The 12,706-nt window shown below is 36.9% G+C and overlaps 1 protein-coding gene across 1 annotated transcript; it reads right to left on the bottom strand.

Moving 5' to 3' along the window:
* Positions 1-4,569: 4,569 nt before the first annotated feature.
* On the bottom strand, positions 4,570-11,377 carry gpr157 (G protein-coupled receptor 157). Its single transcript, XM_030137705.1, has 4 exons — positions 10,737-11,377; positions 8,291-8,504; positions 7,163-7,357; positions 4,570-5,291 (listed from the first exon to the last, which is right to left on the bottom strand). Exons 1-4 carry the CDS (start codon positions 11,111-11,113, stop codon positions 5,088-5,090), a joined length of 990 nt encoding a protein of 329 aa, XP_029993565.1. The 5' UTR covers positions 11,114-11,377; the 3' UTR covers positions 4,570-5,087.
* Positions 11,378-12,706: the final 1,329 nt, after the last annotated feature.

The following is a 12,706-nucleotide window of genomic DNA, read 5'->3' as shown; positions in this document are numbered from 1 at the left end:
AGTAATCAGGAAAGCAAACGTCAAAGAGTGTGTGATTTGCTGAATGCACTCGTCACACCAAAGGAGATTTCAAAAATAGTTGGAGTGTCCATAAAGACTGTTTATAATGGAAAGAAGAGAATGACTATGAGCAAAACTATTACGAGAAAGTCTGGAAGATACTATTAAAGAAGAATGGGAGAAGTTGTCACCCGAATATTTGAGGAACACTTGCGCAAGTTTCAGGAAGCGTGTGAAGGCAGTTATTGAGAAAGGAGGACACAGAATAAAAACATCTATTATGTAAATTTTCTTGTGGCACATAAATTCTCATGACTTTCAATAAACTAATTGGTCATACACTGTCTTTCAATCCCTGCCTCAAAATATTGTAAATTTTGCTTCCCCACCCTGTAGTTGACCTTGACTTACTTTTTCAAGGTCAAATGGCCTTGTGCACTTATAATATCTGAGTACTTTCAAAACTAAATATGTATGTAATAAGTTTTACACAAAGACAATCTAATCTAAATGATAGGGCAGTAACGTTCAACAGAATCATTCATTTTCTGAATCCGCTTTATCTTCACTAGGGTCACGGGGGTCGCTTGGAGCCTATCCCAGCTACTTACAGGCGAAGGCGGGGCACACCCTGGACATTTTGCCAGTTCATCACAGGGCTGACATATACAGACAATCACTCTCACATTCACACCTATGGGCAATTTAGATTAACCAATTAACCTATTGGTGCATGTCTTTGGATGGTGGGAGGAAGCCGGAGTACCCGGAGAGAACCCACACAAGCACTGAGTGAACATGCAAACTCCACACAGAAAGGTCCCACCCCCATTGACTGGTGTTGGAATCGAACCCAGGACCTTCTTGCTGTGAGGCACGAGTGCTACCACGAGTGCTACCACCACCGTGTCGCCCTTCAACAGAATCTTCCACTGTATTTAGATGAGGGGGGATTAAAAATGCACAGCACGTTATGTTTATTTTCTTCTACTACTTGAACTATACCATCTCTATTTAACTGCATATACATATGTATATAACAGGAATGAGACTGACTGTGTGACTTTTGTATTTATTGTTCTTATTTTGTTTTAAGATTTGAATTGTAGTCTTCTTATAATTTTAATTTTCTGTCGCCTCATAGTCTACCTGGATTCCCAAAAATTACATTAAAGAAATTTGGTTCTGTTCTCCTGAAATTGGGAAACTGTTTCATAAATTCTTGCATTATGGCTAAAATCCTGACATCGCCGTGACCTCTGACCTCCAACAACATTTATGTCAAATTGGAAGAAGTTCTCTGCTGGTGTTTAACATGAGTTTTTGTGACTGTGTTCATGAGAATATGTTGAACAAAAATAGATTAACTCTGAGCCCCTGGCACAGTTTATTTTATTATGTCAAAACAAAATATTAGTAGGCACCCTACATCCATATGAACCCGTAAACAGATGTTGATGTAATAATACTGGACACCAGCCAAACACTGACACTAAATAATGACATACAGTACATGATGTCAGTGATACAAACAAAGACAAGGGAAAAGACTTTATAAAAGTCACCAGTGGACCAGCAGAAATATCATTTTTGTGTGTGTTGTTACCTGAACAGGAAATTAAAATATCCTATTACAGCTACTTTCTTGCAGAAAACAGAAGTAAACAGGGTTGACTGGTCTGACATAAGACCAGCCATGTGTCCCCAGAAAGAAAAGACAGTCTTTGTTTTAGTGTAGTGAAAAGTCAGTCAAACACTGATGTAAAAGCACATTACAATAAAACGTGTATTTTCTTCTTCAAACAGTGGAAAAAACATGGTTCATGAATCCACCAACAATGCTCATACTAGGCTTCATAAACAAACACTTGCCCCCACAGAGACAAATGGAGCTGTCGTTGCTCACCTTCCCCAGTCACCACAGATATAAATCCTGAATGTAGCTCATTAAGACTCACAGATATTATTTAAAGGAGAAGAAACTGGGAACAGCTCTGGTGGGGTTTAGAAGGTTTACACTTAGTTGTTTTGTCTGAGTCAAGAAAATTAAGCCGAAACCAGATGGGGTCAAAGGAGAAGTGAGGCTCATGGGAGACGCTCTGGTCTGAAGGAGGAAGGACGACATGTGATGGTAGTTCGTGCATCCTGACCACCATGACAGTACTGATGATGAGTTCACAGCAGTGAGTCAGATGATGATGGGCTTTCACAAGGACGGACAGAGAAATGTTGCAACCGTTGAGTAAAGCAGGAAGTAGATGAGATATCAAAAAGAAAGGTGTTTATACAGTTACAGCCTCACAGTGTGTTTTAATTTGACTTGAAAGACCCAGTGCTAATTTTGTGGCAGTTCCAAAATATTTTTTCCTGCATATTTAACTTTACATTTATTCTAATATTATCCTCTGTATTTAGTGGTTTTTCAGTGAAAATCAGGTATTTTCCTATATTTAATTTACTGAACATGTAGATGTTCATGAAAGCTCAGATTAAAGTTGAGGGTTGTTACCTCAGAAAAAGAGAAAATTGAAGAAAAAGTGACTTTTTCAGCAAAGATAGCAATAACTGAACATAAAACAAGTGTGTCCATTCACTGTCATTGATCCAACTCCATCGGTTTTAGTGGTGAATCAATGTTGTAGAAGACAACGGTGTTTCCACTTTCACAACGGAGCCTCTGAATGTCCAAATTGGTCATATCTGATGACCATGAAAAGATGACAAACTGTATTTTACGCCAATTATTTACATGTATTGATAGGATTAGTTGATCAACAGGGATTAAATATTTAGATGCTTTAGGTTGTTGGTGGCTGTTTGGATCTTGAACATATTTTGTTTGAGTAAACAGTGACAGAAAAATGTAGCCCATCAGATGTCCCATGAATAAATGAAAACAAATCAAACTGAAGCTACTTTGTTAATGTTAGGCTTTATATGGCATTTTTTAAATGAAATCTGTGGTGGTTTATCTATCCATTGTTTTAGGTTTAATTCTGCTCCATGATGCACATCTCTCCACACAACATCTACACATGCAAACCCACTCACTGTCTTGGCGGTTGACTTAAACAGTACATTTCCCTCTAACATGTCAATACCACTGCCTGCTCTTTATCATATCCCTGAATCCACCTGAGAGAAGATACTCATTTATCTCTGTCCACTGTGTTTATACAAATACACCTAATATATTCTGCTGTGATTACATTTCACACAAGTTGTCTGACTGAACTGTATGTTTTACCGTATGTACTTGTTGTTATGTATATAAAATTGAGTTGTATTACACAAATAAACTTCTACCTTTTGAGTGTGAAACCTTTCTTTTGCAGTTTCATCATTAATATAAAACTGTGGCTGTGGTCAGCTTTTTCACTTCAGTCTCCAAACATCCACTGAAACTACTGAAGTCCCTGCAACTGCATAATCGACATTCTTATCATCTATTTGGTGCATCAGCAAAAAAAAAACAAAAAAACAATGATGGTGTGTGGTGAAAGAAAATACATTAGTGGGGTAAAACTTTTCTTACCCACCATTGGCTCTGTCATGAAAAGGTACAATGGTGCTTAACAAATAAAAGGAAGCAGCATTGTAACATACAATAATAACCCCATCATTACATTATATTATTTAATTTGAACAAGCTGAGATTATTACTGAATGAAACTAGACGTAAAAAGTGTAATGTTTGCCATTTTCAAGCTGTTCTAATAAATCTCTCACAGAATTTGCCAGCTTACTGAATGTAAAAATTAAATTATCATGGGTTTAAGAACCTTTAGGTTCAGTACTACATACTACTACTGTGGAGGAATTTATTTTTTATTATTGTGCTCAGGTCTGTCTGTCTGTACCTAGCACATTTCGACTGGAGAATCGAACACAAGGTAGATCTGTCTCATAACTTGGTCATCCCAGAAGATGACCCAGATCTGGATCAGGATCCGGAATCTACATTTCTTCAATAAATATGGTACAGTTGTGTGATTTCTATGGAAATGAAGGCAATGAAATGGAGGGAAATGAAGTCATTGCTTTTAAAAAAGTAAAACATTCGCAGCAGATATTGGATGCCGATGTCTAGTAATGCAGTCAGTTTGATCTGGAAGATGATCATGGATTTCATGTCTATATCCACTAAAAATAATGAGAGTTCTTGTCTTCAATTATGAACATAGAGGGCTATAATGGTATTGCTGTGGGGTCCTGGGTTCAGTTCTAACATATTCTGACAGAAGCCTTTCCATGTGGAGTTTACATGTGTCTGTGTGGGCTCACTCTGGGTACTCCTCCTTCCTTCCACCATCCAAAGACATGCACCTTAATTAACTGGTCAGTCTAAATCACCCGTCGGTGTGAATGTGAGAGTGAATGGCTGATCGACTGTACAAGTCAAACCCCACCCCACTGGTGTACCCCACCTTCACCTGATGGTAGCTGAGATAGGCTCCGCACCCCTGTGACCCTCCAGAGGATTCAATGGTTCAGAACATGAATGAATGAATGAATAAATGAGATTACTGGTATTAAAATATTGAATAAATAAAAAACTTAAGCACCCAATTGAAGTAAATATACATTTGTCTTTTATTATTACCCAAAGTATGAATACTACTGTATACAAATATATCAAAATCAGACCCTAAAACGTGTTTTTTGTATACGTACAGTACTAGAGATTATTTCACAGTAATAACTTCAGAATGTAAATTCCTTCACACAGTACATGATACACACAACCGCTACAGCCCACTTTACAAAGTATCTGTATATAGTATTTGCTGACGATGCAAACAGAAAACACCTTACATATACAAGTTAAGAAGTGGTTTACAGTACATGTGCAAACCCAGAACATGTATGAGCACCACACTCAGCACTGCAGACCAAGCAGCCTTATCCTCATCACCTAAAGTGCAAGCATATGACTTTCCCTGTCACACAGATGTGCATGCACCTGCAGAATCTTCAACCCTCTCAGGAGGCACTTGCTGTAATGAGGCTACTAATAGTGAAGTGGAGACCATCGTCCGCTCCCTTCATATTGACCTTCGTTTATTTTCTCCTCCCAGAATCGGGTATCATCTGTCGGCCTGGGCTCGGCTGCTGCTGTCTCCGTCTCTCTGGGTGGACAGGTCCTGGCCTTGTAGGGGCCTGTGGGCGGAGTTTGCGCGGCACTTTGAGCAGCAGCAGCAGAGCGATCTGCAGAGGCGTGTACGAACTGGCTGAGTAAACAACACAAACATGATGCAGTTGGCTGCTCCCTGTGAGGTGTTGCCAATGCCCTGTTGGATGAAAAACAAAATATTACAGGGAAGTGTAGTACTTCATGGTACTATAGGTAACTAATCTCCTGTCAAAACTGAACAAAGTGTATTCATCAAATGTAATATGATTCACTGACAAACAATTGTGCATTTGCAAAATGAAATGCATTTCATTTCTCAGAGGGCTAGTTTTATCCCTCTACATTAGGGTGGGCTGATGGAAATAAGAGTGGAGAACTTGGACAGTATGCAACATACTTTGAAATACTAAGATTTAACTGACAGAAGACACTTCACAGGTTAATCAAATTATTGTTTTCATATGAAGATATATACTTACTAACCAGTGATTAACTTGTAAATAAACTACTAATTAGTTATCTTGCCCTTCTGGGCTCTCTGAACACTAAATGAAAGCAGACTTTCTTAAACAATTGTGTTCATTTTATGACACAGAAATCTCTGCATATTGGGTATAAATAGGTCTCATATTATTAGCTTCACTGCATAATTGCCTAAGTTATATTTTTTTCAGATCATAGCCAATGATGCAAAATGAAGCAGGAGTGATAAGTGAGTAAAGTCACGCAAATATCACAATTAGGGACTAACGATATGATAGAAATGAAAACGAGAATCTTCAACACAGCCTTGCGTGACTTCAGACACACATATGCTGTTATTATGTATATGAACATATGCTTGATCTGTTAATTAACCCAGGTTTTCATGAATCACAAAGTTGGCTCACTTTTATGCAGAATGACTTCAGAGCTCTATATCAAAATCTGTTTCTCAACCACTGAGCAATCAAACTTCTGATGAAACAATTCCTACAGAATCATGGCAAAAGTTGTAATTTACTTTACTGACACATGTAATAATAACAACCAGGTTCTATTTGCTTTTTATGCGTAGTTTGTTTTTTTCAGGGGCCATGGTCTCGTGCTGCCTTCATTAGAGAAGGTAACTGATATTTGTGTAATTCAGGGTCTATATTCTATGTTTATATGATTAATCTGGAAAGAATGGAAAAGAGGGAGAAGCCTGAACTTTTTTTTTTGTATTTCCCACAGTACACCTAACAAAGAAGCCTATGCCTGATAAACCATTCTAGTTTTTCACTGGATAGAAACTATCAATTTCTTTTCGGGATGTGAATCTTTGACAAAAACATACCGTCACAAACTTACTAATGTCTCATGCACACATATACACTTTAAAGGAGTGATATTTTGCTCTTTTAAAATGGAATTATGCATTTTAAAACATTTCCCTGTGGTCTACATAAACTGTAAATGCTATGCTTGGTTCTGAATTCTTCATTAATTAAACTCCACAGGCCCATCTTCAACCCTATTTCTGAGTAATGACACCAGAAAGGTTGTTTTGAATGCTGGCCCTTTAAATGCAAATGCCCCACCCCTTCCAGGTTGTTGTCTGTGCTGCTCTGTCCCATTCAATCAACAACTGAACACTTTAGGTAACTGGCTCGAAGTTTGGACATATTTTCGGTATAGACTACAACCGCTGCTGCTGATAAACAGTTATGGTGTACTGTGAGAAATGTTCATCGGTAGTCTTGACCTTATATGTGCAAATGTTGTGATGTAACTAGTTATGGATGTAATAAATTAAGTAGGAGTTAAAACGAATTGTAGAAATCCACTCGATTTTTGCCGGAATTAATATAAAGATAGCTTTGCAGCACCTGGAGGGTTCAAATTCAAACCTCTTGAACTTTTAGGGTTCAAATACTCAAATAAATGTACCAAGACTAATAAAAGTGGGTTTAACAAAATATGACCCCTTTAAAGGTGTAGAGCAGTTGATAGAGACAAACTCTGTGTATGGACTTCCTGGATGAAGGATGCTTTGTCTTTACTCACATGTAAGGTGACCAATACTGGGTGTTGTCTGACTGGAGAACCAGCCAACAGCAGAATAAAACGCACTGTGCTCCAAATGCGCAGGATGATGAAGATAATAGGAATGAGAGTGAGCTTCACGTCCGCCATGGATGAGAAAGACTGGTACGCAGGCCTGTTGGCCAGGATGGGACGGTACTCAGACAAGGCAGCATGCTGCGTCAGACAGAGGACACAGAGGGATTATAAGCATCATCCAACAATAAATAAACAAACATCAGAACAGAGACAATAATATATGTTATGTTATGAGGCAACATCATCATGTTTGCCAACAGCTGACAGGTTTTATATTTACCAGGGTTTTATTTTAATCCTCTTTTTGTTGGCTGGATGTCAAAAAAAGCTTATATGACATTTTAATAACATTTTGAGGCCAAGGAGCTGGCATTAAGTTACAGTTCAAGGGTCATATTTGTACATTCTACCTATTTTCTCAAGAACTGCTGCACTTATTAGGGTTAAAATTCTGTTTCTATGTGCATTTTGATTAATATTTTCTACGGCTGCTTCTTAAAACAGCAATAAAAGAGAGCTGTCAAGTCTAATATATTCATTTATTGCATGTTATGTGATGTATTCTGCTATTTTATAGTTTTTTTGTTAACCATAACATTTCAAAATTGTGAATATCTATTTTTATTTTCTATTCTTTTTTATATGCTGTATTTTTAAGGCTTAATGTAAAACACCTTGAAATGCCCTTGTGCACATAAATAGAAAGTCTAAAAAAACTACTGTAATACATAGGACTGAGTCATAGCTTTAGTGGAATTGTAATTTTTGCATGTTATTTTTACAGCAGTTATGATGATTTCATTTTTGCAGGGGGTGTGCAAAGTAGCATGTTCCTTCATGTCTGGTGAATATGATTTATATGTCTTCAGCACCACAGTATTTATTTAGAAAGGTGTACTATGACACATTTTACTTCCATCAAAGAACTGCGAGTCCTGTGACTTGACATTGCACTTTTATATTTACATTTATATTAATTTTGTGATTAAAAATAATGTTTAAATTAATCATTCAGCCCTCATATTAAGTATATAAAGCTCTAGTATTATGTTTTAAAGAATGAAGCCTCACCGCAATGTGAATATGTCTCTTGATCAGGATGTAGAGGACAGGCAGGGTGAGGTAGGCCAGGAATTCCCAGATCTTGCCTGTAAGCAGCATCCACAGGACCCGGTCTGGAGCCTGGATCCGAACCCAACACCAGCCCACAGAAACCTCTGATGCATCATAGCCAATTTTTTTCAGGCACACAGCTGCAACAGTGATGATCAGAGGAACACCCCAACTGTACCACAAAGCAAACGTAATGTTATGTCATTACAGGTCAACACAATCTTTGTACTTGGATGCTTAGTGGGCTCAAGGTTCAGAAAAAGCATGTGAGAGATTATGTTTTGCTTAAGGCTTAAGTGTGTTACAGAGCACAGAGAAGTCATAGCTGATTTAGTTTGATGCATCATAAAACCACATGACTTCAGCGCTCAGAAAAGACACATTTGCCATTTCCCCTGCAGCCTTACTTCTCTTCACTGAAATCTAAAAAATATACATAAGACACTGCAGATAATTAAAACAACCCCCCATGCTCAAAGACTCCCTCTGTGTGTTGTGTATACAAGCCTTGATGAATGGCTCTGTTGTGTGATCCTCAACTCAATGGAGCACAGAAATAAAACTAGAATGACAGCTACAGACCCTGCTGCGAGGCGTACCCAGGGGTGCTAACGTTCCTTGATCCAGAAATAGATCAATTATACAGCATAATATAATCAACTCCCCTAATACATATTCACAATGAACACGGACAGCTCATTTATGTGCAGCATGTAAAGTGACACAAAGGATGAAACAGAACTTGCTAAAAAAAAGGAAAAACATTTTAATGACTATCCTGGTTCTGATTTTAAACATCCTTTCTACCTTGTAATTCATGTTTAGAAATAATACAGAAAATACCCCTGTTGTTTTAAGGCAAATACTTTTATCAGCAAGTGAATCAGAGTGTTAGATTTGTTTTCTTGATTTCTTAAAATGATTAACAATTAATAGACATCATTTTGTTGGGTTGTTGAAAACACCTTAAAATTCACTACACTGGCTGCTGACTGATTTTCTATTGTTTATGTAACTGTTTATCTAAGTTTCTTGTTGTGATTCCATTAGTTACTTCTTTAATTGCCTTTTTATTGTTCTATTGTTATCACCACTGTTTATATAAGTATGGCTCAGCTATATTGTTATCTGAACATACTGTGAGATAGAGTAAAGGCTGAATAAATGATTAACTTATTGTCTTTTGGTGGAATGAGATGTACTGCTGTGCAAAAAAAAAAAAAGGACTTCTGAAAAGTAGCCCAGTGGGAGGGATAGGTTGGAAAATTACCTAAAATGTATGGTTAATAATAAGCCCTAAATGGTTTGGATTTATTGGATCATTAAAGCTGAACCCAGGGTTTTGTGTGATTTTCTGTGGTTAGTGTGATAAAAATGGGCTTTAGCCTTTGTAAATAACCTGATATACTAGTTCTTAAACAAATTTTCTAGCTGCTGATGTATATTGGTAGGGTAAAAGGAAATTTAATTTAAGCAGAATAGAATAGATCTTTATTGTCACTGTCACAGGAACAATGAAAATTAGTTCAGCAGCTCTGTTCTATTTTCCTGTAAAAACACTTAGTGCAAAAAGGAATGTATAAAAAATATCACACATAATACTTTAGAAAAATGTAGGCATGTGCAAAAGCTCCAGAATAAAAAAAACAAAAAAAACATAAACAACTTAAAAGTTTAGGTTAAATTAATTTGTTTCTTGGATGTGATATCATTAAATCATTATATTTGAAGGGTTAATAATTGTGCATCCATTTTTATCCAAATCAGTATTTTTCTGTATTCAGTTTGGTATGTTACGCAATATGTAACTTTTTAAAGACTTTCCAAACTATTACATATCATGTACAGCCAGAAAACTGATAATTTGTTGTTCTTTGTGCTCTATTTTATATTTACAGAAACAAAATAAAAAAATCATAATAGTCGTAACATTTTCACACATTTTTCATTTATATGGCTAACACGTTGCCATGGAAACGTGGCTCTTTAGCTTGGTAGCCGGAATGATTAACTTTTTTTCTATTAAAAAGTGTAGAAAAGTAGTCTGTGGTTACAATTACACAGTTATTTATATTCTGTGAGCAAATGGTAGACAAGTGTATTGATGAAATTAACACATGGCTACTACTGGGTAGAAGCAGAAACAGTGTTAATGAGTTCTAATGTTTTTTTAGTGGTATGTATCTCCAGGTAAATATCCCATGATGCCTCCTGGCGCTACATTCATATGGAATAGAGTTAGCCGCACAGCTAGCAGCATGTTGAAGAAAAGGCATTCCTGCAATTTCATTAGCAACTAGCAGCAGATAAACAGAAGAGTAACTCCTGCCATTACATCACAATGTGGAAGAACAAACTTTACAACTAGCAGCTCGTAAAAAGAAAAGTTAACTCCTACAGTTACCTGATAAGATGGAAGAATAGCACCAGGCTGTCTGCGGCTCTCTGGTTGGACCTGACTATGAAAACATACAGGTAGACGGCGATGGCCACGGTCCAGAAAAAAGAGCTGGTGTTGGCGAAGGTAGAAACAGCTCCTTGAACCACACAGTCCAGCGAGTCGGTATGAAAAACCCTCCAGACTCCGAAGGCGTAGGACACGGCGGAGAGCCAGTCCGACACCGACAGGAAGACCAGCAGTTTCCTCGGAGTTGTCCTCAAATCTGGCCACATTATGTAGGTGAGGATGATCAGAGTAGAACCCACAAAAGACAGCCCACACGAACACAAAACTACCACCTGCTCTGAAAAGTACACCACTGTGTGATTTGTATCTGCCATCGTTTAGTTTAGGAAGACAACAACTTCTGCAATCTCCTCATGGATGAAAATGACGAATGCTACTAGGTTTGTAAACACCAGTCAGTTCCGTTAAAGGCTGTATAGTCTGAACATCACCCTAGTCCATCCACACTGTTAACGTGGTTAAAAGTTAAACCAGAGTCGAGCCGTGCCGTGCAACTTTACGCATTCCGTCTACCGCTGTTAAAGGAACTAAACAAACTTTTGTTTCCCCCTGCTTCCCCGCCTCCTCTGTACTTCAGGTTGCTCCAACCGGAACCCAAAGTAGACGTCAGAGTCAGCTGGTCCACAGGACTATTTATGGCTCTGATGATCTTTAGTGTATGAGTAGTGAGGACATGTCACCAGTCACACAGCAGCATCTGACAGATCACCTCATATTTGTCCACTGAAAGAAAATAAATACATACACTAAAACACAGCTCTGGGAAAAAATATTATAATCACAGTATTAAAGGAACTCTACATTTGTAATAAATACACCCATAAATACAGATTAACTGAAATAACATAAATATGTCTTGAAAAGCTATCAGTGTCTGATGCAAAAATCTATAAGATAGGCTAAGACTTTATTGATCCCACCATGGGGATATTTCACAGTTTACAGCAACAATACAAAAATAAAATGCATGGAAGACAAAAAATAGGATGAAAATATGCATGTGTGAAAGGTGAAATATAAAGAGAAATAAAGTGAAATAAAAAGACATGACATTTTTCGAGATGCAGAAAGAACTATTCTGAGAATATGACAGCAAAAGTCCACAACAAACAAACACTATATACATATATATATATATATATATATATATATATATATATATATATATATATATATATATATGCGTGTGTGTGTGTGTGTGTGTGTGTGTAAAATTAATAAATGCATCTGATTTTGAAACAAACTATTAATATGGAAAGATTTGATTTGAAAGGCTATTACATTGAACTTCTACATAAAATTCTAGGTGGTCTAATAATTATTTCCAAAGCTGTAAGAATGAATAATGGTTTTTCTGTGTTTCATGCACTATAGAACAACATGTAATGACAAAAATAGCTTTACATTAATGATGTTTTGTTATCAGAAAATTGCACCCTAAATTCTGTCTAGCTCCTAATTATTAAGACTTGTATTGTATCCAGATATTTAAAAATAATCATGTATTTAATACTGGACATAAAAAAACATTATGTAATTTGAACTGTGCTCTGGAAAAAAGGGTCAGATTTGAACCCCTTTGAAAACCTCTGTACTGCTCAGAAATTATCAAACAAAGAAAAGCTGTTTGTACATATGTACCAGTATGTAAATATACATTTATTACATTTGCCTATAGTTTTACAGACAAAACACAATATTGATACTAGGCCTTCAGGGTCTCCATAGACATACAAAATAAAATAAAACAATAAAACACCCAGAAACCCCCTGCAGTTATTATGTAGCTGTTGAAATATTTTCTTTTTTTTTTTTTCTTTTGCTCTCTCAACTGCTGGTGTTTTTGTTCCAGGGGTGACTTAAAGCAGCTGACAGAGACATGAAAAACTGGTAGAGATAAGAGGATA

This window comes from Sphaeramia orbicularis, chromosome 7, assembly GCF_902148855.1.
Source record: "Sphaeramia orbicularis chromosome 7, fSphaOr1.1, whole genome shotgun sequence".
Taxonomy (NCBI): Eukaryota; Metazoa; Chordata; class Actinopteri; order Kurtiformes; family Apogonidae; genus Sphaeramia; species Sphaeramia orbicularis.
This window is presented reverse-complemented; position numbering and strand designations above follow the sequence as displayed.